This window comes from Misgurnus anguillicaudatus, chromosome 1 (genome assembly GCF_027580225.2).
Source record: "Misgurnus anguillicaudatus chromosome 1, ASM2758022v2, whole genome shotgun sequence".
Taxonomy (NCBI): domain Eukaryota; kingdom Metazoa; phylum Chordata; class Actinopteri; order Cypriniformes; family Cobitidae; genus Misgurnus; species Misgurnus anguillicaudatus.
In genome coordinates this window covers 4,524,350-4,548,564 of record NC_073337.2, presented here as the reverse complement: position 1 = coordinate 4,548,564, position 24,215 = coordinate 4,524,350, and the positions used below count along the sequence as shown (strand labels likewise).

The 24,215-nt window shown below is 42.5% G+C and overlaps 1 protein-coding gene across 10 annotated transcripts in view; it reads right to left on the bottom strand.

Moving 5' to 3' along the window:
- The window catches only part of foxp2 (forkhead box P2), a 118,746-nt gene that overhangs the window by 33,273 nt on the left and 61,258 nt on the right, over positions 1–24,215 (bottom strand). For 6 of the 10 annotated variants that reach the window (XM_055189853.2, XM_055189862.2, XM_055189855.2 and 3 more), the window contains 5 exons: positions 13,735–13,824; positions 6,133–6,270; positions 4,049–4,156; positions 2,321–2,504; positions 1,343–1,556 (listed from right to left, as the gene is read on the bottom strand). In XM_055189853.2, the coding sequence (XP_055045828.2) occupies positions 1,343–1,556; positions 2,321–2,504; positions 4,049–4,156; positions 6,133–6,270; positions 13,735–13,824 (734 nt within the window). The remainder of the gene's footprint in view (positions 1–1,342; positions 1,557–2,320; positions 2,505–4,048; positions 4,157–6,132; positions 6,271–13,734; positions 13,825–24,215) is intronic. The other 4 variants (XM_055189858.2, XM_055189861.2, XM_055189857.2 and 1 more) reach the window with 1 other exon arrangement.

Below are 24,215 nucleotides of genomic sequence, written 5' to 3'. Positions count from 1 at the left end.
TGACATCACAATGGGAGAAACATTTCAATAAGCTATTTTTTCACATGCTTGCAGAGAATGGTTTACCAAAACTAAGTTACTGGGTTGTTCACAATTTCTAGGTTGATTGAAGCACAGGGGACCCAATTAAAGCACTTAAACATGAAAAAAGTCACAGATTTTCGTGATATGTCCCCTTTAAGGACACAAGGCATTGAGCTACAGTTACAACCTAAGCCCGCGGCTCCTAATGGTGTTGAGAGGCTAATGTGTAAAAATGAGACACACACATATTTCCTCCCACTGGGTATTTTATTTTCCCTTTTTATTGATCATAGTAAGCACACTTCATGATTACGAGCAACCATAGGCCCATAATACGACATCAAGGTGAAAAACACTATGTAACCTATTTCTTAAATTGTTTCCCCTGTTCTCTCCTTTCTTTATCTCTCTCATGACAGCTTGCACTACGTAGTTGAAACCAATTACGCATCCACCCCCAATCATAATATGACGGCTGTTGCTACGTGCTACTATACAAACGACACTTAATGTCTTAATAATAGATGCCGAAGGATGGAGAAATATGCACGGGTATGTTTTACAGCAGGCATGTTGTGTATAAAAAGTCCTTTGCATGGATAAACGCTCACGAAATGCCACACAAGCGTTGCGTTTTCTATTTACATGACAAGCCTCGCCGGCAAAGCAATTTCAAAAGAAAAGCGAGGTACTAAATACTTAATGTACAGTGAGGTGAACTGTGTGTTCCTGCCACTGAGAGAGGCAGCTCCGTGCGCTTGATATAACGGAAGGCAGTGGATTTAATAGCGTGCGGTCTCAGGGGACGTTTTGCCTTATCGCGACCGGTATCCAGATATTAATAAACAAGTTATGAACATGCAAACAAAAACAAGCATGTTTTGTGAATAGGAACATCAATGTCTTTTAACACAGCTGATGTCTCACATGAATAATAGTTTTTTGTTTGTTGTTTTAATGCACCCCTAACAGTCTGACGAAATGGGATTTGCACTTGATAACAATAACATGTCTGTTTGCGCTGAGCGCAGACAAGCACATTTACCAGGAGCTTTTATCCAAAGTTACCTACTATGGTGATTCCTGTTCCTTGGGATTCAAACCAGCAACCTTCCAATCATGACCCCCCGAGCTTTACTCATGATGCAACTCCATTTACATTTACGCAATCGGCAGTTGCTTTCAGTGATTCAAAAAATATATTTTTTGATTAGCATATCAGTATCCCATGGGACTCAAACCCACAACCTTTTGCGCTGCCAATGCTGAGCAACTGTGCTGCAAGAACACCTGTTGTATAGTATGTGAATGAGGTTACCTCTCTCTCCGGTTGTTGAGAGCCGGGGACTGCCCGTTGGAGATGCTGTGATGAGTGATGGGTGGAGAAGCTTTGGGGTTACTGATGGAGGTATTGGAGGAGGAGTTGGTGGTGGTGAGGTCCAGGCCACTGTGCTTCAGTCCGTTGTCCTCCATGGTGTGGCTGCCAGTCACGTCTTTCCAAAGTTGCTGGAGTTCGGCGGGGCTCAGGCCAGCTGTAAGACAAACAGTCACAAACAGCTTTAGAAAGCTAACAATCCATAAAGACTAACAGTATAAACCAGGATGTCCGTTATGAGGTTATATCGGCTCTGCCCCAAGTCCCGTATCACAAATGAAGGTGGTAAACCTGCGCTGCTCTGCTGCGTTTTCACACTCAGAGTGTTACACTTAAGCATCTGGAGATAAATGGGTGCGAGATCGACTTGGACGCTCATCTCCACCGGATCCAGGAGTGCGAAGCGACCAGACTCATCTGCACATGATTATGCATTCATAAACAAGCTTTTGCCTGCAGAATCAAATCATGGTATAATCCCTCCAATGATAAAATGACTAATCTGCTCCATGTCGCCACGGTGATACTCCAATTAAGAGCCATTTTCAAACTATTGTCATCCAGCGCCATTTCGATAAACGCGGTAGCGCCAGGTGTTTGTTCCAAGAAAAGCAAATGGCAACAGCTCGTCTTCCTCTGAGCTCTCAGCTCGCACTGAGTCAGTAAACAACAACAACAACAGGGAAGGGGAGGGTAAAGAGAGACAGAGAGAGAGAGAGAGAGAGAGATAGAGGAAGGGAGGGAGGGAGGAAGACAACAACCTCACACGCACACACATAGAAATGAGTGAGAGAACTAAAATAACAGAAACACTGAAACTGCAGCAGGAAAAAAGAAAAAAACAAGAACTCGCAGGTGACAACGCGCACCACACGTGCATGCACGCTCATATGGTCGTCAGCAGTCACGTGAGGGGTTTACCTGGCGGGAGGGTCTGTCCGGGGAGGGCGGGCTGTCCCGGGCCGGGGGGCATAGACAGGAGACCCTGCCGCTGCATGTTGAGCAGGTGTTGCTGCTGCTGCAGTTGCTGCATTTGCAGGAGCTGCTGTTGAAAAACCAGCTGCTGCGCCGCCAACTGCTGCTGTTGTTGCTGCTGCTGCTGTTGCTATAGTGAGAGAGAAAGTGAGAGTGAACACACACACGTATCGTAACACAGATCGCACATGAGGGCGAGAAAATGCAAGTGCATGCAGCCCACCTTTCTCCGTCGAGCATCTCAGATTGGGGAGGTGTGTGTTTGGGGGGGGCATGTACTGCATGCTCCATCCTTACAGCACTGATAGTTAATTGTTTTGCATTTCTAATGGTCCATTATAGCTTATGGGGCCACAGGGAGGAGTGATCGAGGGAGAAAGATAGAGATTTACAGCAATCCCCTCCTCCCCTACCCGGCTCTGTTTACCCGTCGAGCCTCTTGCATAAGACAACAAAAACAACAACAACAACCGCAGTGATGGCAGCAGAGCACAGAAAAAAACAACAACAGGGTGATTCAATGCAGCTTTGCTTTAAATGTTGCAATAAACATCTATGAGCTTTATTACTAAACATGAGCAGTGAAATGTGTGGAAAACCATCCTTATGTAAACTCATATTTATAACTTGACCTGGCGTTCAAACTATCTCATATATGTCAGAAACACAAGACATCTTTTATCCTGTACCTATGGAAATGTAGACTCGATTTATTAGCTGGTCTGACTAAAAATGACTGAAGTTTGCTTCTGTGGACAAAGTCTCTTGAGGTCCATTAGCAAACTGAGAGCTAGTTTCTGCTGAGACCCTGTTAGCTTCAACCCTCTTTTCCTCTTCTCCTGTCAGAATACATTACGAATTACTCAGTGACAAGAAAGCAAAGACCCCCCATTACAGGAGAAAAGTTAAACTCGGCATTACACCAGCGGAACCAAGCAGACGCCGGAGGAAAACCTTCAGTCAAGATTGTGAGGAAGACCTCAATCTCTTATTTTAGGGATGAAGGAGCGAGAAAAAAAAAGCAGCAGCAAAACTCGTGATGCGCTCACTGGAAAACAGACTGCATAATGGAGTGAGCAGCGCGGATTGGCCCCGTCGTCTCGTGAGAAATAAGGGAGCAATTTCTATTCCATATTTGATGGCGGCAGCCTGAAAAAATCTATTCACAAATCCAAACAGAAAGAAAGCCTCCGGGAGGTCAGCCCTGCTTTCGGTAGGCCCTGCATAATGGCTTGCTTGAAGAGAGACAACGGTTAAAGGTGGTAGTTGAAGAGACAGCTGGGGGCCATGGGGGGGACGCTTCTTGTCCGTGATACCTAGCTGATCAATTTAACAGCTTCCACACGTTTTGTTTGGATTGCCCTCCATCTTTGATGCAACATCACTTTCTGCCCGTCTGTCAGAAGGATCTGCGGTCTGACTGTCAGTTTGATTTATGAGCTCGCTGTGGTCGAACTTTTCCGCAAGCCGGCCCGAACCCCTTAATGAGCAGACCCTGCGCTTTTAGCGTTGCCTTAACTTTACGTTTCAACATTTCACCAAGGACGGAGTTAAGACACCTGACAACATTTTCTTATTTAAGCACCCTTGGACATGTTGAGGTTCCCTTGAGAAGCGATACTGATTTACAAGTAGCTTTGCATTGCACTATCTGCGTGTCAATGTGTGTCATACCTCTTTCGCTTGTTTGCCCGGGTGCTGTTGCTGCAAAAGCTGTAGATGAAGTTGTTCCTGTTGTTTCTTATAGAACTCCTGCAGGTGTTGCTGCGGACAGAAAAACAACTGCAAACAATTAAAAAAGCTTTTCTTTATTTTACCACAGTCGGTCCATTAATAGCACAACTACGAGTTTTTTCACAACTGAACTCAACAAACACAACCGCGGGCATCTCTAGGGCCGCGCGATACGCCTGGATGTGCTTCTGCATGTCACATCATAAATAACATCTCTCTCCGGTCGAGACAAAGAGACCAGCACTTCCCCTCATCATGCATCTCCATATGGACTTTTATGCGGCTGCACATTACCGCTGGAGGAACAATTAATCTTATTGCCTATATATATTTTCCTCTCTGATGCCTTGACAGGCAGTGAAATTCTGAAATGAATGCGAGGCACTCAAAGGAGAGAATTCATCATTGTGAATTAATGCATTTAGCACACTTCTGCGCTCCTGGGCTGAGTGCTGTCCTCGGGAGCTCATCGGCAGAACGCGGGAGCCCGGCGTCACCGTCTCGTCTCCGTCTTCTGTACGCGTGCCGCTTGACATCGATTATACAGACCTAATTATAATCAAGACTAACTGAGTTAATGGAGATGTTTTTAATGAAGAGCTCATTCTGAGAGATTTCAAAATTACTTAAAGATAAAATCTACTTTTGACGATGCTGCGGGATATTAGTAAGTGATCGTGCTTTGATACGTTAAGCTCTGGTGCTTGCCGTGTGGGTAACATAAGTCGCTTTTTGACCCACTTTAAAAAAAAATTACAAAACGACCCATTTATCTACTACTTAACTACTACTACACTGTCAGAAACAAGGTATAAAAACTGTGACCTGGGGTCGCATTTATAAAACTGTGCGTAGGATCCTAAAAGTCTACGTACGCACAAAAGCCAAAAATGGCAGACGGCAGAAAATATTAAGACTTTTAAAACAAAGCAATGTTCCCTTTATAAATCACAGATCACCTGCAAGTACATGAATTATCCTCAGATCCCACCCTGCAAGCCCATTCTCCTTTCAAGTTTGTTTTTTATAGATCATAACCTTTGTGTGGGAACTGGCATTTCAAGCCCCGTTTTGTTGAGACCCTTAGACAGTACCTCTTAAAGTGGTCCCAATATGTACCATTAAGATACAGATATGCACTTTTAAGGTACTACTATGCACCGTTTAGATACATCACAGCTTTATGTTATTAGATTTGACAATTACACTTACAATACATTCACAGGGGGCAAAAGCATTAACGCTTGATGGAAGGCTTGTCTGAAGCGTGGCCAACGGCCAATCACAGTGGCTGCAACACATGCTCTGGTCTTCCATAAACGTAATTGGCTGGCTCTGCCTAGGTCATTTGCATAAGGCGATCTGATTGGCTGTCGCAGGCGTTGGCGCTTCAAAAGTTGAGAAATGTTCAACTTTTGCCGCAAGCAACGGCACTGACGCGGCGCCGACGGATCCACAATTCAGTTCGGCAACGCATGACGTCACACATTAAAAGTGAATGGGAAGCGTTAACGCTTACGCCCCGTGTGAATGAACTGTTATGGGGCATACAGGTCAAAAAGTCTAACGCAAGGATGCAAATAAAAGCGAATTACTGTGAACTTGCGCTACTCGCCTCCAAATAAAAAAATTAAACTTAAGCGAAAAATTCGCCTGACCCGTTGTGAAATCCAGCGAGTAATATTGAACGCAATGCGAATGCACAAGATGCAAATACATGCTTCGCGTTTGATGCGTACACCATTAGTATGCAAGTACGTAGAAAACGGCACGTTTCGTAACACAACTATGACGGAGATAAAATAATAGTTTTAAATATTGTTTCAAATGACTTAAAGTGCAAGCTAACTCTCCCGTCCGAGTTGGTTGTTGTATCCGTCCCCAAAAGATACCCGGCTGCAAACAACTAATTGCACACCTGTCTATATTTGTTTCCCTCATGTCAGACGCGAACCAGAGAGATATGCATGCTACCATTACATACACAATACATAAGTGAATGATGGGAACAACTGTGTGTCTACCTGCTGAAGCATGACGGCCTGTTGTTGCTGTAGGAGTGCTTGGAGCTGCTGTGGGGAAAGGACTTGCTGTTGAAGGATCTGCTGCATCTGTTGAGGCGTGATCACCTGTGGACTCATCATTGCCACAGACACTGGCACCTGAGGAGATACAAGAGAACATCCTTACTTAAAACCTTTCATCAACTCCAGCTGGAGAGCTTCAACTATAAGGACTTCCAAGTAGCTTGTGCAATCACGCATGCTGTATGTGCATGTGTACTCTATATAATGTTGTCAGCTGCTCTCAGTGGGAAAAGCACTGTGCTTTAAATAGAGGAGGACCTTAATTAGGTGAACCTGTGAACTCCCTCTGGCGATTCTGAGTGCAAGGAAAACTGCAGGAAGATGCACATCTCTGCAACGGACAGCGGACGCGCGGCCTGTCGAGTAGAGTGGATTTGAGCTTTGAAAAGTCTGCGAGAAACTTCTGACTGAAGCTGAGCGTTTCTGAAGTATTCGGTTTTACAGAGGTGAGGGGAATTACCCGTTGCCTCTCGCTGCGCATTGAAGTCTTCAAGTTGCACGCTTGGAAGAAAGCAGCCAGAGGCACAAGTCTTCAACGAGATGTCATTTTAAAAAATTCATGTCATTTTTTAAATGATAAGAATCATTAAAACACCAGCTGTCAAACTCTGCAGGAATACTTGCTCTTTTCTCAGCAACAACACAAAACAAAGAAAATATTTTCGCAGACCAGAATCCCATCAATAAAGCAAGTACAATTTCCGAGCAGAGAGCACTTTTTTCTTGCCAGCATGCATATTAACAAAGACAATGTTCGAATCTCAATTCAAATCTTCAAGACTGACAATACAAATAATGTTTTTTAGTCTTGTAAAAAGAAACTAGGAGAGGAGAGACATTCTTTTTTTCTACAGACTGAGAGCTGACTCCTTAGGGCCGCCTTTGTACTTTCTGATGCATGTTGCTCAAGTAACTTGGATAAATGCTGTCTGCCACAAAAACACTGAGGTCTCTGATGTCACAACAGGTAAACATCTCTACTGATACTATTGTATTACTAAAGACCGAAGTATAGTCCATGTATGGGAGGGTCCACGTTCAGTGTGCGTGATACAATTTTCGTCATCGCCTGATTTTTGAAACCCTGCATACATTGAACGCGTAGGTCGCGCATGCACCTATAGGCGAATGTAGTATTTTGCCCTGGAGATGCTTTGCATTTTGTTTGTTTATATGTACGAATCAAATAAACTCAAGTATAAGAAAGAGATGCCTTGCAGCACGAACGTCGGACGAGGCGATACGGACCGTGCATCCATTAGAACGTGGCGAGCGTCGTGTCAGGAACCCGGCGTGACGCGAGCCCTCCTTACGCCGGCTAATCAAGAGCGCTTGATTGCTTTCCGTACGTCTGAGCTTTCAGGGCCTTGACACGTCCTTGTTTTAGTCTCTTGGCTCGGCCCAGCTCAGGTTCCCCTCTTTGATTAGCAGAGACATTTGCATGGTCACTACACATTTTTCATTTTAGAAGTCATTATGCATTAGCGCTCCTGAGCGCCGAGCTTGACTAATCCTGATGAACTGAGTAGCGGAGCTGAAGGTCACACTCCATCCTCGCTCATATTCATATTCAAACAAACCTGAGCACCATTCTTCATTAGACGGCCCCAAAACTCAACGCACAAATACACTTTCTCTCCCTTCTTCTGTCTTTCTTTAATGTGAAGGGAGAAGAAAAACAATAGGAACAAAGCAACAAAGTCACAAATTAAACAGCTGCATGTAATTATGCAAATGTATGCTTGCACCTTCAATGTTATTAAACCTTAAGACACATTTGTGATGTGTAATTACCCCCAGGTTCAGCCCGGGTTCTGCGTTGGCCTAAATGAACCAAAGTATGAAAATACAAGAGGAGATGTTCTCATTATGCCCATTATTCGCAGATTTAAATGAGCTACGGACTGAATAACGAACGATCACCTTGTTTGCACCCCGGCGCACACAGAATACAATAAACATGGAAATTTCAGAACAATCGACTGCGAGTCTATTTACGTGAGTGAAATGTCGCAAACCCCCTAATTCAAAATAAAAGGAAACGCCCATCATTCGCTTTTTGGTAGGCCGACAAAAATTTCATTGCTCTTCCAAACAAAAAGATGAGAAAGTTGAAGGTTTGGCCCATTCGCTCCCCAGTGGTGCACGTTTGCTAATTCCAGCATTTAACGCCGGCGTTTTCTGCATGATATATCAGAGCCTGAGAGATGAAAGCAGATAAGTAATTGCTCTCCTAGTTCTTATTCTTCACTGACAACCCATAAATTTAATTTTACACACACGTTCATTTACATTTTCGAGTATATGACATGATAATTGGCGGAATATAACACCTCCATTCCGCGGGATACTGCGGGGGGCGATGATTGACAAGCCGAGTGAATTGAAAGGAACAGAGGCTGAATTGCTTCTCCCCGAAATGATTTTGCCAAGAAGGGGCATAATTAATGAGCATTTGCCGAAGGGTCGAGCCGTAAACACTCAGATAATATGACTGCGGGAGCCAATGATGCAACCCAAAAGAGCTTGCATCAAACACATCATTCAGCTCTTAAAAACAGCGTTTGTGTTCAGTGAGAAAAATAACTTCAACAATCATCAATCTATAAAAAAGCGAGGTTACTTTGATTTTTATTGGAAAACAAAATACAAGCTGATCTCCATTGACCTGTTCTTTAAAACCCAAGAGAGGGAGAAAGTAGACAAATAGCTTTAAATTGGCCGGTGATGAGAAAAAACATCAGTGGTCCTCCTGAAGAATGGGCAGATCATTACCGCTCACAGCCTTAAACTCATCTCATTGCAGAAAAGGTCAACTCGACACCAGCAACGTGTTGACTTCACTGCGTGGTGCAGGCCGAAACTAAAGAACCCACGACCTGATCCTTAAAATAATGAACGAAAGCCGAAAGTTGCTCACCGATACAAAGACATTGACCATTATCAGCATTGGTGTGTTCTCAAGACAACAGCTTTGAAGGCGGTGTTAAATTACTGGAGGCGATACGAGGGCAAACTAAAACAATTAGAGAGAACCGATTCAATTCTTTATATCCGCACAATTCATTGGCTCAACGGAGAAGGTTTCCGGATAAGATGTGTGGTGAAGGCGCCCCGGCTTCTGAATAGCTGAATAATGTAACCACTTCAGAGGAGCGCTGGTGGTGCCACTCGCCACAGATAGTGTTTAGATAAATAAAATGAGAAATGGGAGGGCGAGTGATGGTAATTACCTCAGAAAACGACAGCGTGTTAATTAAGGGGTAAAGGCGTGTTTTACTTGAAAAAAACAAGGACACAGTCTCGCCAATTCATCTCAATCGCTCCTTTGGATGGAGACTCCTGGACTTCGGAAATGACTTTTGACCCTTCTGCAACTCTAAAGCTAGCAGCACTAATTCAGTCAGTAATTAATGGCTCTGCATTCAAGGGTTTATTGATTAAATGGCGAACACCGATACACACACTTACGATTTCAAGGGCCGTTGACGCACACTTGTACTCATTTAAACCTGAAACGCATTCTCCCTCCTTTCTCCAACTTGCACGCCACACACGCAGTGATCGTTCAGATTAGAGGATCAATGTGGAGACTCCTCGGTACCGGAGTTAAGTGGATTAGGAAGGTTTTCCCAAATCAATTTATTTTACAGTTCAGCAAAACACCATGAGAAGTGTATTGCAATTCAAACGATGATAGACTGAACGTGGCCTCAAGCTGGAAAAATGCAACAGGCTTTCAGCAAAGATTGATCATTTCCATCAATGCACGGGAGGATCAAAACGGAGATTTGATGCGTGTGCTTTCCAAGGAACTACGAGTGGGTCTTAAGCACTAAAGAGGAGAGCAAATCATGCAAAGATACAGTCAAAAGAAAAGCTTTTTGAACATGAATGGGCTAAGAGTGGACTAAAGAGGGCTAATGGGAAGTTTATGTACATTGCTACAAGAGGAATGTTTCTATAAGAGTTTGGAAGGTGATTTTCCTTCTCTCCACATCAAACCCCCACCTCTCTCTCTTTCTCTCTTGAAAGCATTGTGATGTCCCAGGTAATAGGGAGCCTGTTGGATCGCTCTTGTCGTCAAGTGACAAGCAGTAAATTACACAAGCTTCAAGCAGCTCGCTGAATTATAGTTCATCACTTGGAAAGACTTCCCACCACCGGGCTACACGTATCAGATCTGCCAGTTAGGATCCAATTAACACCCTGGCCAGAGTAATCAGACTGCATGTGTAAGGGCCGCTGGAACTGGTTTATTACTCTCATGCATCTTCTGTCAGAAGGTACATTTGTTGCTTCTACATCAAAGCGGTGCCATTGCACTTTTTTTTTTAGTTTCTCCATTCCATCTCTTGCCTAAGGGTTATACTACTTCTTCTTTTGCATCACATTACAAATCCCTGCAATCCGCATCCAGTGCGATTTACCTACACTGTCCCGTAGTTCTGGAAACTGGGTTACCTGTGTTGTTTTCCTTACTGCCCATAAGAAAGAAAAATCACAGATGATCTTTAATATAACAACTGGAGAGCGACTGCTTGAGTCTCCAGTGTCTTATTAATTTATCTTAAGACGAGTTAGCTTAGATTAGCCAAGTCTGAAATCGAAAATCAGACTTTAATATGAATTCAAATATTTATCATTGAAATTATCCAATATTCCATTGCGTTAGCAGCCCAAAAAGTCATGGGTTCGAACCCAGGGAACACACATGCTGATAAAACTTTGTTTTTAAATAAAAGCTACTTTTTCCATTTCTTTGCACTGTTCACTATTTTGTCCGGGGCGAACGCTGTTAATAATGAATGTTAATATTAGCCGTATAAGTCCCTTTTATAAATTCCACTTGCTTTGTGCACGGTTCCAGTTGGTGGTCTGAGTAGATGAATTTTAAGGAACATGGCTCAGGAGTCTGACGCTCAGATGAGCTGTGCGTCGGTGACCTTTAAAACGGGCGACACTCTGAGGATGGCTCACTGCTCAGGAAGTGATTGGGTTGAGCTATCTCGTACCTCTCTCATCTGAGAGCGCGCGAGCAACGAGCCGCTCACCCGTTCTCCGAAAGCAGGGGGGTGGAAGTTTGGAATAAGGCAAACCGGGAGGCTCCAAGTGGATGTCTTGTTCCGAAAAAAGTTACATTAGCGGCGCGCTTTGCGAACAAAAAGGTCAATGAATCGGGCGCCTGTGTCCGTGGCAAATGGAAATATACGGTGTCTTTGCTGTGGTAGTTGCATGCCTATGCGCGCGCAAGCTGAAATTGCTTTTGTTCGGCCTCCCATCGTACAGCTTCCACCTTGGGATCTCGCTCTGTCCCTGAGCCCACACTGCCTACAGGTCAGAGGTCAACTCTTCCTCTTTAAACACCATGACCATGACTTCCAGGCGACTGTATTATATCATAGCATGGCATGGCAAAGACGCCCCTGTTTGTTCGCTATCCACCTTCGCCAACTACTGTTGTTCATTTGGTATTCAATGTCTCGCATACATGTGTAAGCACTGTGCATCTGCCACTGTTAAATGTCCATTCTGGCATCGAGACGAGACACCCCGTCTCCGCCAAACAAACAAACTGGCATGTAGCGTTGGATAGAAGAATGGCACACACGGCTGATCGAGAGGAGGCGGGAGACACAATTGTGATTCGCACAAGCTCTCCGTAATCCTCCCTGCCTTCCGTCCTCCCCGCTTTTATTTGTGTTTTAAATGTCAGTGTATAAAATGCGAAGGCGATATTGCCACTCAGAGGGGAAGGCGCCACAACGCGAGAGGACTGTTGTGTGCCTTGGGAAATCCTTGTAAGCAGTGCGGTGGAGGCATGAGGATTTACGAGAAGAAATAGGTGTTTATTGACTTTTCCTCCGGGCTTACTGGATAATAATAGACCCGTCACATTAAGCAAATGTGGGAAAGCAGCTTCCGAACACGTTGGAGGCGCGAGATGAGACAGTGGATAGAATTAGTCAGCCGACGGGATTTAGACATTAATACAAGTAATTATAAATGTGAGCGCCAGCACTTAGACGCTCGTGCGGTAAATAATTTATACGCTGTGATCTATGGATCGCTTTCCTGGACAGGAAAAGGGGCGGATTTATCAGTGTCGAGGAACGTGCGGTCGTTTACTTATTTATGTAAATAAGCCATTTTTCAAACTGCTTGTTACTTGGCATGTCTAAGCACACACAACACGTTCTGAATTGAGTTAGCGTGCGCGTTTGAACTGTAGAGGTCAAAAGGGAAAAGACGAATGATTTTTCACCGGGAATTTTAAGACTACTAGACACTAAGGCTATTAAACCAGCACTGAATAAGTTAATAAAGTAAAGGGTCGACAGCATTGATTAACTACAGCCTGAAGACACCGCTCAACAAGCCCTGATTCATATTGATTCATATAGCTAACATGAGGCAAGGATGATGGCATAAGCAAATGTAAATATTCAATATTTACAATCCTCTGGTGTTATTAGAGTCAGGAACTCGGTCATGGGCCACCAGTTATCCTCATCCAATATCACTCAGTTTTCTCGAAAGTGTCGCACGGCAATTTGCAGTCACGCAGTGTGCCGGGAATCCATTCTCTAAGTATACAGAAGGCCGTGAAACTACAAGAGATACACGAAACCGGATTCCCCTCGACTTACAACTAATATTTTTGCACAGAAGAAAAAACTTTTCTAGAATTTAAAAGTTGCAAAACTGCCTTGAATATATTAATAATAAAAAAATACCTACTTGGACCAATCAGACAACGCAAAATGTTTAACGTACACATGATTAAATACACAGGGGTGCGAATTTTTTCCAACATTACCGACGACGAGGGTTAGTGCCAATTTTCATTTTCTTTAATTAAATGCGCAGGGTACTAATGAGGTAAACTAGCGCTAGCTGATAGCGCTTATTAGCAGGAAGGAGGGTGGGCTCTCCTCACACTTAATTTAAACCCAAAAATACGGAGCCTGGCAGATGTCAAGCGCTTACATAATTTGAGTCGGCAAACTTGTATTGTGGGGATGTGAGAGAAATAACACATCAGCAGTCAGCGGGAGAGTAAACAGGTCTGGTTGCGACGCGAGCGATGCCGCCGTGACCTTTACCAAAGCACTGACAATAGCGATATGCCGCAGCTGGAATCAATAATGGCAAATTATCTTGGAGGGGTACAAATGAAAGCTAGTTAGGATGTCGGTGCAGGTTGTTTTTCTTTTACAGGTTCATTTGCAACAGCTAGCCAAAAATTCTTCGTTAAGCATGACATTCTGTAAAAAGTCATTATCTTTTCATGCTAGAGAGAGCTTTGAGGTCTGTCTGACACAGGCGAGGTAGCACAGTCGCACACAGAGCGATGAGACTTCAGGTGCGAGGAATTGTTTCGTTCGGAAAAGGGCAAGGCCCGACAGCTTGAGAAGTTTTACAGACAGCTTCAGAATTACATTGCCAAATCAAACAGTATAGCTGGAACAGAGGAAATCTTTTCCAGTGCGCCATGTATTATGGATGGACTTAAGAGATTAGCGAAGAACTGCTCACCTGCAACGGACGCTGTTTATCGTTGTTCTTTGGAGACTTCAAGCCACTGCCTGGTTGCTGTAGGAGTAATTGCCTTGCTGCTTGTAGGGCCTGGGAAAAGACGGAGAAAGAGACACACGAAATGAGATTTTCTATCCTTTCAACTTCACGACACACTCGAATATCAAACACAGCGAAAGGTGACATCAATCCGACATTACATCCACTATGCTATTCAGTGTTGTTGATGAGCCATGAAGCATCTCTTAGATATACTTTTTTTCATGATAATCTACCAAGCCGTGATGAAAGATAAATACAGTTTGTCTAGCATCTCTGAAGAGCAGGATCGGAAAAAAAAACACACCAGTGTGAGTGGTATTGACCTGTCTAGTGTGTGCTCAGCTGAAATACCCACTTCTCTGCAAATTACCGGCCCATTTGCATATTCATAATATCAATTTGAAGTAGAGGCAGACGATGTGAAGTGTTCCTAGAAGCTGTAATTAAAGTTGACAAAATCAACATCAGATTACCTCAGGAGTGAATTAACAAGGAGTCGAGCATTAGCCGGGCCCCTGAACACGCTGGTGACTGTGGCCCTCCTCCGCCAAGTCACTCCAAATACATACTTCACACCAGTTTCATAACAAATGCGGTTGATGAATATACATTTGAGATCGGATTTTCATTTTTGTGCTGCTAGCAAAGGTAAGCATCAGTTTTTGGAGATGTGAAATTGTTTTTAAGGACTTTAAACTTACTATTTTTGCTTTGTGGATTACAAAGAGGTAAGACTAAAAATGTCATAAATCTTCATTGAAGACGAACCTGAGCTATATTAAAAATATTGGATATAACAAGATTGAGCAATGCTGTTACTATAAATGGGGGACAATGCAACGCTCAATATGGCCAGTGTGATGATAGAAGTCCCGCCTTACAGTTAAAAGAACCAATTATTAATCGATATAGACTGAGTGGCTCTGTACAGTCTCGCGTGCAGTGTTGGGGGTAACGCATTACAAGTAACGTGCATTACGTAATAATATTAATTTTCTGAGGTAACGAGTAAAGTAAGTTAACGCATTACTTTTTAAAGGTACACATTAATATTTTAGTAACTATGCAAGTTACTTTTTGTTTAATTCATTTGATTTAGAAATTATGTATTGAATTAAACTGAACGTAGTCACATTATGCACTCTATTCGTACACAAAATATGCAATTTCTGTATGCAGAACTTTTCAGCCATAAAGCCTCAGCCAAGAAAAGTAATGCAAAAGTAACGTAAGCATTACTTTCCACGAAAAGTAACTAAGTAACACAATTAGTTACTTTTTTTGGAAGTAACTTAATATTGTAATGCATTACTTTTAAAAGTAACTTTCCCCAACACTGGTTGTGTGAGGCAATGGCAAACCTGTGCAACCTTGAGAAAAGTGTTTTTTGAGCAAAAGTAACAAAAGTTAAGGCATGGTTGATGTCAGGTTTAATTGTTGGACAGAAAGCAATTTTAGAGATATCTGTCTTTCCCCATTTAAGTAGATAGGAGTTTAGTGTTGCATTACTGAAATAACTGCCTGCAGGCGTTGCAAACATGGCTGCCTACTGGCGCGACTTCCTTAAAGAGACTTCGACCATAGCTAGTGACCAGAATATCACAAAGGCTCGGGGCTAGAGCCTCATTTGACTTGGACCAGTAAAAAAAACTTCCTAGAAAACACCAAGCAACAACCTAACAAACACTAACAAACTGCATGGCAGCTGCTGCAAGAAGAATCAACACATATTCTTTACGAAAAGTCTAGTTTTATTTTGTGTACATGTAATACTACGATTTCATGGAAGTGTTGAAATCACAACGTTCTTTAAGCATCTACGTGAATACTGACACTTGTTTTCAAAGGGAAGCAACTGTACTGACTTCCTCAAGACTTCCTGCAGAACTCCCAGCTGCCACGGCCCAAGACGAAAGCAACTAAATAAATACAACAACATAAACAACACAATAACTTCACTGGTGTTTCGTCTGTCTGGAAAAGGAGACTGAAGGTCGAGAGGTGGGAAAGAAAAGCGACTTCAGATAGAGGCTGACACGTCTTCCAGATGAATCAAGGGCTTTGCTTTATTTCCTGGCGCTTGCCAGTATCCATGACAACAGCTGCCTTGACAGGATGTGCATATGGCACTGCTCTGCTTGCTGGTGAGAACAATGTTTGATCTAATACATTGAGATGCTGAGCAAACAGCTGAGAGAGAGAGAGAGAGAGAGAGAGAGAGACAGGGAGAGAAAGTTGCCACGTCTTAACCCTTTGGGAGGCAGCCACCCCCTGATCAATTATAAAGAGACAGGGCGAGGGGCTGCCACTGTCTGTCTGGCTGAGTGGTAAGGAGCCAGGCTCTCTGAGCTCCTGGTAAACAAACACAACACAGTGGTGCTGGATCCTTACAGCATCGATCGGTCTCCTCAAATGTATACACACATAAACCTAAGCCAAGACCTTGCACTTCAGGAGATACCGGAGTGCTTGGTCTGCCTCTAATCCTTTCCCTTTCTTGTGTTTGAATGCAAAATGAATGCTTTATGCACAACTAACCTGTAAAGTCTTCATAAACATGGCTTACTTGGTCACATTTTAGGGTGACTGGCTTGGTGTTCCTGTAGCTCAATTGAGACAGCATGGGGCTAGGTCATGGGTTGGATTTCCAGGAAGTCCACATATTGAGAAAATATATAGCATAATGTACTGTAACTGTGGTGGTTCACACCAGACGCGGTAAAGGCGGCAAGCGCAAGTTATTTACATGTTAAGTCAATGCAAAGACGCGAATAGGCATTGTGCGGCACGTTATGCGCGAAAGCCACAGATGGCGACGTGATTACAGGAAGCGAGCGGAGTCTCAGCGGAGTCGCAGAAGCCCCTCCCATGACGCAAATTTCCACGTGAATGTCTCGAATGACTAGAATTTCAATGAAGCGAGTAACTTCAAAAAGTTCAAGCGCCGAACTACGCGCGATTAGCACATTGTTGTCGCCTCTACCGTGGCTGGTGTGAACACACCATAAGTCACTGTCATTCTGATAAAATACCTGAAATGTGAAGCAAGTGTAAAGTTTATTCAGGTAACATGAAATCAAAACTTGCAAGACTATGTTTGTTAATACATATATATCAAGAAGTAAAATTAAATTCTGTTGTATGTTGACAATAACAACACTGTAAAAAATTAGCTGTAGTTTGACAGTAACTTACTGTATATTTATATTTATTCAATTTATTGGCAAGGTGGTTCAAAGAAAAATGAACAGTAAACATTACCAAACCTTTTTCTTTAAATAATAAAGTTATAAAAAACAGCCTCAGGCAAAGCATTCTGGGAACCTTTTTTTTCTTATTTTGGTCCCCAGTAACGCTTTGCATGATGCTGTTATTTTACAGTTTTTTCCTGTAAAGATAAAGTCTTGGTAATGTTCAATGTTAATTTTTTTGATACAAACTGTTGCCAGTAAAAAAACATAAATTTAAATCTACAGTAAGTTCCTGGCATCAATGCCGTAATTTCTACAGAAATCTTTAACCATGACCTGACAGGCTACCCATTCCAATACAGCGCTTAAAGAATCTCAAACTTTTTCAACTTTTTAAGTTATGGAACAGGCTTAAACAAAACAACTTTTCAAGCTTCAAATGCTTTGTTTTACGTACTAAATGATGTATTAGTTACGGTGCTTGTGGTACTTTCGGATGCATGAGCGAATTATAAGCCACCCTGCCATGCTTTGGATTTCAAGTCATTATCGGTGAGACGGCGTGGATGAGATTGTAAATTGTGGAAGATTTCACGCCCATCCAAGCGGTGACTGTGATTGTGTGGCTTTAGCGGTCGGCTAATGGCTTTAGCACAACAATTAGCAGAAGGAAATGTTTATCTGCGCCCGATCAATACAGATTCACTGTCCTCTCGTGAATAAAGGGCAAAGTCAAAGAAGTCATTCAATACACAGTAGAGGTCAAGAGAGCGACACTTGCTACAGCCCATATTCAGAGACGTTTAATGGCTTTTCCGATACGAACCCTGAAGGCTAGGACGGTACAGGAAACCGATCAACTCTAATTTGCATATTAGAGAGACACTTGAGCAATTTCAGTAACAGTTGATTGTTTAATCATTGTACTCGATCCTTTCCTTTAAAATGTCTTAAAAATGCTTGTTGTCACTAATAAAGTATTGATATCAACTCTGTGGAAACAAAAAATACCCAGAAAGCAACACAAAAGGTATGTCAGGGGCTTTTCTACAACAAGAAGAAAGCTCCCATCCAAGTTTTGTGGGACGGCTAAGAAAAGCGGCAACCGTCTTATTCTGTGTGCTTAGCTTTTCTTCATCCTGCAAGTTTTGTTGCTGTGCAGAAAAAATGCAGGTGCCCATTCATTAATGCACACAATATCTAAACAGCACAATGCATCGCATTCCTCAGAGCCAGGAGCTCAACAAGAACCCAGACTGGAGCGTAAATAACAAGGCACTCAGGAACATATTTGATGTTGATATCCATCTCTAAGGACCAGGAGGCAAAAAAGAAACAAACGTGAGCATCCTTGTACGATGATGTGTGCTCGGAAGACACACACACAAACACAGGACTGCGAGAGCCGCATGAATCCTTATGAAAATAAGATTCGGCCCAATCGGATCAGGCGTAATTGGTTTCAGATAGGAAACGTGATACATGTCACTATTATACCAAACGGAGAATGAGGCGCCAATGTTTATACAGGAGTTAACAGCCGTGAGTGTAACTGATAGACGAAAGAAACATATGTCAGCTCTCTCAGCCCTACACAGTGTTTAGACTTACTGTAATATAGATGTATTAGGGAATAAAACACAAAGCACCATTGTATGAATATTCCCAATGCTACAAAGCATGAAATATGTTAGCAACTGGCCAAAGCTTAAGACGTTAATACAAAAACAGGCTGCGTCCGAAACCACCTTCTTTCATACTATATAGTAGGCAAAAAGCAGTGCAAAAAATTAGCAGTGCAAAAAATTAGCAGTGCAAAAACATAGCAGTGCAAAAAATTAGCAGTGCAAAAAATTAGCAGTGCAAAAAATTAGCAGTGCAAAAAATTGTGCGTTTGATTCAACATGCGGTTGAAAAAGTATATCTTGAATGCTTTGAATAAAAACGTGTATTTGTAATAATAACTACTAAATTAACTTGTATTTTTGTATTACATTGCCACGTGTCATTAACTTCCTGTGGAAGTGTTGTGCACCACATGGCTGTGTTTATTAGATCTCTGGGTCGAGGAGGACATGGCAACCCTCAGACTATGGAAAACAAGCACGACAAGACATAGATAGAGAGATAGACAGAGAGAGCACAACCCTTATCAAGCCGACAGGAGTCGGCTGCCACCAAAAACAAAGGACAAACAGTTTAAGCTGAACAAACAAACAGAGCTGATTGGCCGGTGGTCTGCGAGTCCTGTGCAAAGATAGGGCCCCACTTTCCACTGCAAAATATTGACACCATATCTGTTATGTAAGTGTGTTTAGGACACAGAGGTCTGATGAGGGTCCAAGCCACTCATGAATAGAAAGCGTCGCTTCAGGCACGAATTTCATAAACAAGACGTGCGTTGAGGACATAACGGCCCGGCGGTTTTGCCGCGCAGATGTCAGTATGAATGACAGCTGAACAACGTTAAAGGCCCGTTTGAACACAACGGCAGCAGGTCAGTCTGTGAAAAGTGGCCCAACCTCTGTTGTGAGAAGGTTGAGTGACACAAGAGCAGAACAGCCGCCTTTTATCAAAGGTCATCCGTAGCTGTGATACGTGTTTGCGCACCAGTCGCCAGTCAATCGGCTTATCAGAGAAGCAGGGTGGCCTTGTTGCGGCACACAAAACCGGGGTAGCTTTTGCTTCACTGAGCACTGAACGATCTGTATCTATAATTCTAATACCACCATTTGCCTTTAGTAAATGAAAATTGTAGTAGAACAATAAAATGCAACAAATTAAAATGGTACATATTGCATTGCTATTTTTTCATACCGTACATTTTTGTAGCTCCAGATTTCACTCTCTTAATGAAATGCACCCATTTTGTACAAAACTCATCGATTTGAAAAGCGCTTTGTCTCTGATTGGCCAGCTAATCTGTATGTTGTGATTGGCCTGAATACCTCTGACATCAGCAGGAAATGTGACGCTCCTTATTATGTTTGAAAGATGCAATGCTAACAGAACTTAACTTACAGGCTGTGAGTCCGAAGCGGGAGGAATTATGATAATGTCGGTTCTGTCTACATCACAAATCCCAGGAAGTAAACTGTTGCCTACAATCTGTGTGTTTGTAGTAGTCCAAGAAAAGAGATTTACGTTGGAGATGATAACTCACATCGTTGTTTACTTTGGGGTTTGTACCGTTTGCGTATCGTTTAAAATGTACTAATACAAACTTACACACCAAAGAAAATGTACAATCGTGAATCGGATCATTGGTGCTCTTTAATGTAATATTCAAGTGGTCATTTTCACCAAGTAAATATTGCTCACTTTGGACCATTTCAACTACGCAATGTGTGTAAATGTAGAGAAATATCAAGAGCGTTCATGGGTTCAAACCCAGGGAACAGGCATACTGATAAAAAATGTATACCTTGTAATGCACTGCAAATCGCTTTGTATGAAAGAATCTGCCAAATGCAATCAGGGAGTATCTAGCGGTGAGACTTTCAACCAATGGCTCAGTCCAAAGGGCACCTGTCCTTTTCAAAACGCATGGAGAAGCTACGGTAGCGACAAACACGTCATCGTCTGAGACAACGTAGTGACAAACACACTCTGTAGAGCAGTTTGTCCGTTTAGGGCTACTGTAGAAAAATGGCGCCGGCTTTCATGTAAGGGGACCCACGGTGTATGTACCGTATTTTTTGGACTATAAGCCGCGTTTTTCATAACTTGGCTGGTGCTGCGTCTTATAGTCAGGTGCGCCTTGTAAGTCAGTATGAATTAATTTTGACATTTATGAGACGAGACAACATTACCGTCTCCAGTCGCAAGAGATCGCTGCTCCTGTATTTATGTAATTCAATGATGTGGAATGACGCGTATGCGAACTTCACGCTAGTTGGCTTGTTCGGTTAATTTAGACTATTCAACCTTCCAGGCAAGTTCTGTATGTTATGGTTTATTGTTTAAATAACTGATAATATTACTTTAACATAGAGACATCTATTGAAGTAAATAAATGCGACATATACTCCACTGCGACTTAATATATGTTATTTTGTCTTAATGACGCATTTTTGAATGATGCGGCTTATACTCCGGATCGACTTATAGGTAGATCAAAACGGCTCATTATAAGGTAATAAAAAACATAACTGTTTAGGGTCTCTTTAGTTATGTTAACTATATTGGCTAGTTGCTTGGGGCGGCAGTGGTTCATGTAGGTTGTCTACAAACCGGAAGATTGGTGGTTTAATCCCTGGTTCCACCTGATCAAGTGTCGAGGTGTCCTTGAGCAAGACACCTAACCCCAGCTGCTCCCGACAAGCTGGATGGTGCCTTGAATGGCTGACACTGCCGTCGGTGTATAAATGAGTGAGTGAATGGATGAATGTGAGGCAATATGTAAAAGCACTTTGGATGGCCATAGGTCTAATAAAAGCGCTTTATAAATGCAGTCCATTTACCATATTCAATTTCTGTCAATAGACCCTCCTAAAGTTTACACATTGCATTTTTAACTTCTATTCTATACTATTTCTTAACTTAAAACAAGAAATAATATAGCATAAGAAGAATAGTTTACATATGATGGTGCATGTCACCAATAAATGGCGTGGAGTTACGAGATTTCTGAAAGAGGAGGCACAGCATGTCCGGTATGGGCCTTGTACACACAGCATGTGTTTTCAACAGTGGACAAATAAAACATGAGAAGGAGAGAGACTCAGTTATTGTGGAGTCAGACACACAGTGTTTTCCCTCAACCAAACACGATATTTCTTAGACAAGAGAAAAGGATGTGGGAATAATGAGCGTTTTCATGTATGACTCAATAAATCAGGGTTGTGCGGAGCTCACGGGTCGGTCCGTGGAGACGTTTCTCAGCTGCAGGGCCGAACGCGAGCTAACCAGCAGAACAATGGGCATCTGTGAGCTACGCTCTCTCTCTCTCTCTCTCTCTTTTCTTCCGCTACGCCTTTCATTCTTTTTCCACCTTTTCCCTCTCAATCTTTCGTACGCCCTCCGTGCCCCTCGCTCTGCTCTTGTTTATTGATTTTCTAGATTAAGAATCCCATTGAGAGGGATTGTAACACACAACCATAAAATTATTTTGGGGTGTGCTTATTTGCCTTTCCCTTGCATCTATTTGGCCTGTGTCTGTAGACAATTATGCCTCCCCAGCCCAGTCTCAGGTGCTAATAATGAAGGACAAATAGAATCGTATGTGTAAACTTCCCCTTCTGATGAAAATTTATATTAACTTTCTGCCACTGTAAACATGAAGCCATCGCTCAGCCCTCCCTTGTGAATTCCAGATGAATTCGCTCATTTCGAGCCGGGCATTTACGGAGAGGGGTGGCGGGGACAGAAAGATCGACTTCGTTGTGTAACCTCACACTTATTTTTTCAAGAGCAAAGAGACAAAACAAGAATCTATTGGGGTGCGTGTGTATGCGTAGACAACACTGATGTGTGCATTTGCCTGTACGTGTGTGTGTGGATAGAAATGCAAGTTCTCACTTTGGGAAACGGTGCCAGAAATAACAGGCCAAACAGAGTCGGCTTACATCGGTCACTGCAACCACAAACATTCATACACTTCCAGCCTCATGCAGACGGTGTTATGGATGGGTCTTGCAAATCCGCACCGCAATTTTGCACTGGGGCACGTATAATAGTTTACAGTACTGCCAGCAACCTGTGGAGGGAATAACACTGACTGTAGAGGCCCTGTACTCAAAACAACATCTGTATCCCATAGAAATGAAGTAGAAAGAGAGACGTTTGTTCAAACAATCTTAAAACTACGCTGCTTATCAGTGGTGCTAAAGAAAGCATTGCTATTACTATTGCTTAACAGTGAAACTTAATTGTAATATACTTCAACTTTCTAACAATAACTTGCAGCAACCTACGCCACCTAGATGCTTAAATGTTATAAAGATGCACCACAGATCTATTCTCTCTATGATGTTTGTACACTTTGATCTACCCTTGCTTTTTAGTAAAGCTTTCGTTTTCAACTGCTGTACATCATCTAGGTTTAGATAAGGCGACTCCACTGGCTTTTCATCTGTCTTCACACCGAAGAGCGGCGGAAAGGAAAGAAAACCGTTATTCACCTACAACGCCAACACGTGCTAGTGTGTGCAGGAAGAGAGAACTGCTAAAAAAGGGGGATTCGAGAGTGCCCGCTTCCTAGCGTGCGCCAGATCCGCACGGCTTCCTTTTCAAGTGATTATGATCCATGGCTTTTTCACAGTTCCACGCCAGCGAGCGCCACGCGGTCGGACGAATGCCTCTTTATTAATGTTGCATTGAAGGGCGAGAGAAAGCGAGCCTTGCTTCATTTACGTAGCGAAAAAGAGTGGAACAGAGAAAGCCAAAGCTTTTGTCGGTGCGAATGAACTCGTTCTTTTGGAGGTGTTTGTTGTCAAGTACTCGGTAAGCAAAGTCACGAGCTAAAAGCCAAGAATAGAAGAGGAGAGGGATGGCAATCTTTTAGCCATGTCCACAAAAAGCATTTGTGCAGACTTTCAACAGCACCACGCTCGACTGCGACTGTGGCCGTAAACAAACTGGAAGGATCTCGTGCAGGTGGTGAACATTAACGTTATGCAGGTGTGCTTATGGTGTCTATTAGTTGGGTTTTAAGAGGTCCTTTTGGAGCTTTACATCAATAGCATGGTAGAAAATTTATGGAAAATAGTGAGAAAGGGACTAATGGGTTTGAGAAATGTCAAAGGCCTCAAACTAGTATTGTGCACAAGTGAACAACAGCTCAATATTTCACATCACATCTGTTTACCACTTAAGTCATTCACTGCAAAAAATGATTTAAGAAAAAAAATCTTAGTATTTTTGTCTTGTTTTTAGTAAAATTATCTAAAACTTCTTAAATGAAGATGCTTTTTCTTAATGAGCAAAACGACCCAAGAAAATTTGTCTAGTTTTTAGACCAAAAATATCAAATTTTATGCATAAAAAGAGAAAAAAAATCTGCCAATTGGGTAAGCTAATTTTTCATGAATTTTTCTTGAATTTAGTGTTTAAGAAAAATGTTCAAGATTTTTTTGCTTACCCCATTGGCAGATTTGTTTGCTTTCATGCACAAAATCACTTAAATTTGATATTTTTGGCCTAAAAACTAGACTTATTTTCTTGGGTCGTTTTGCTCATCAAGAAAAAAGCATCAGTGTGGTTTAGAAAGGTATGATTTTGTAGTTTAGTAGTTCCTATTAAGATGAG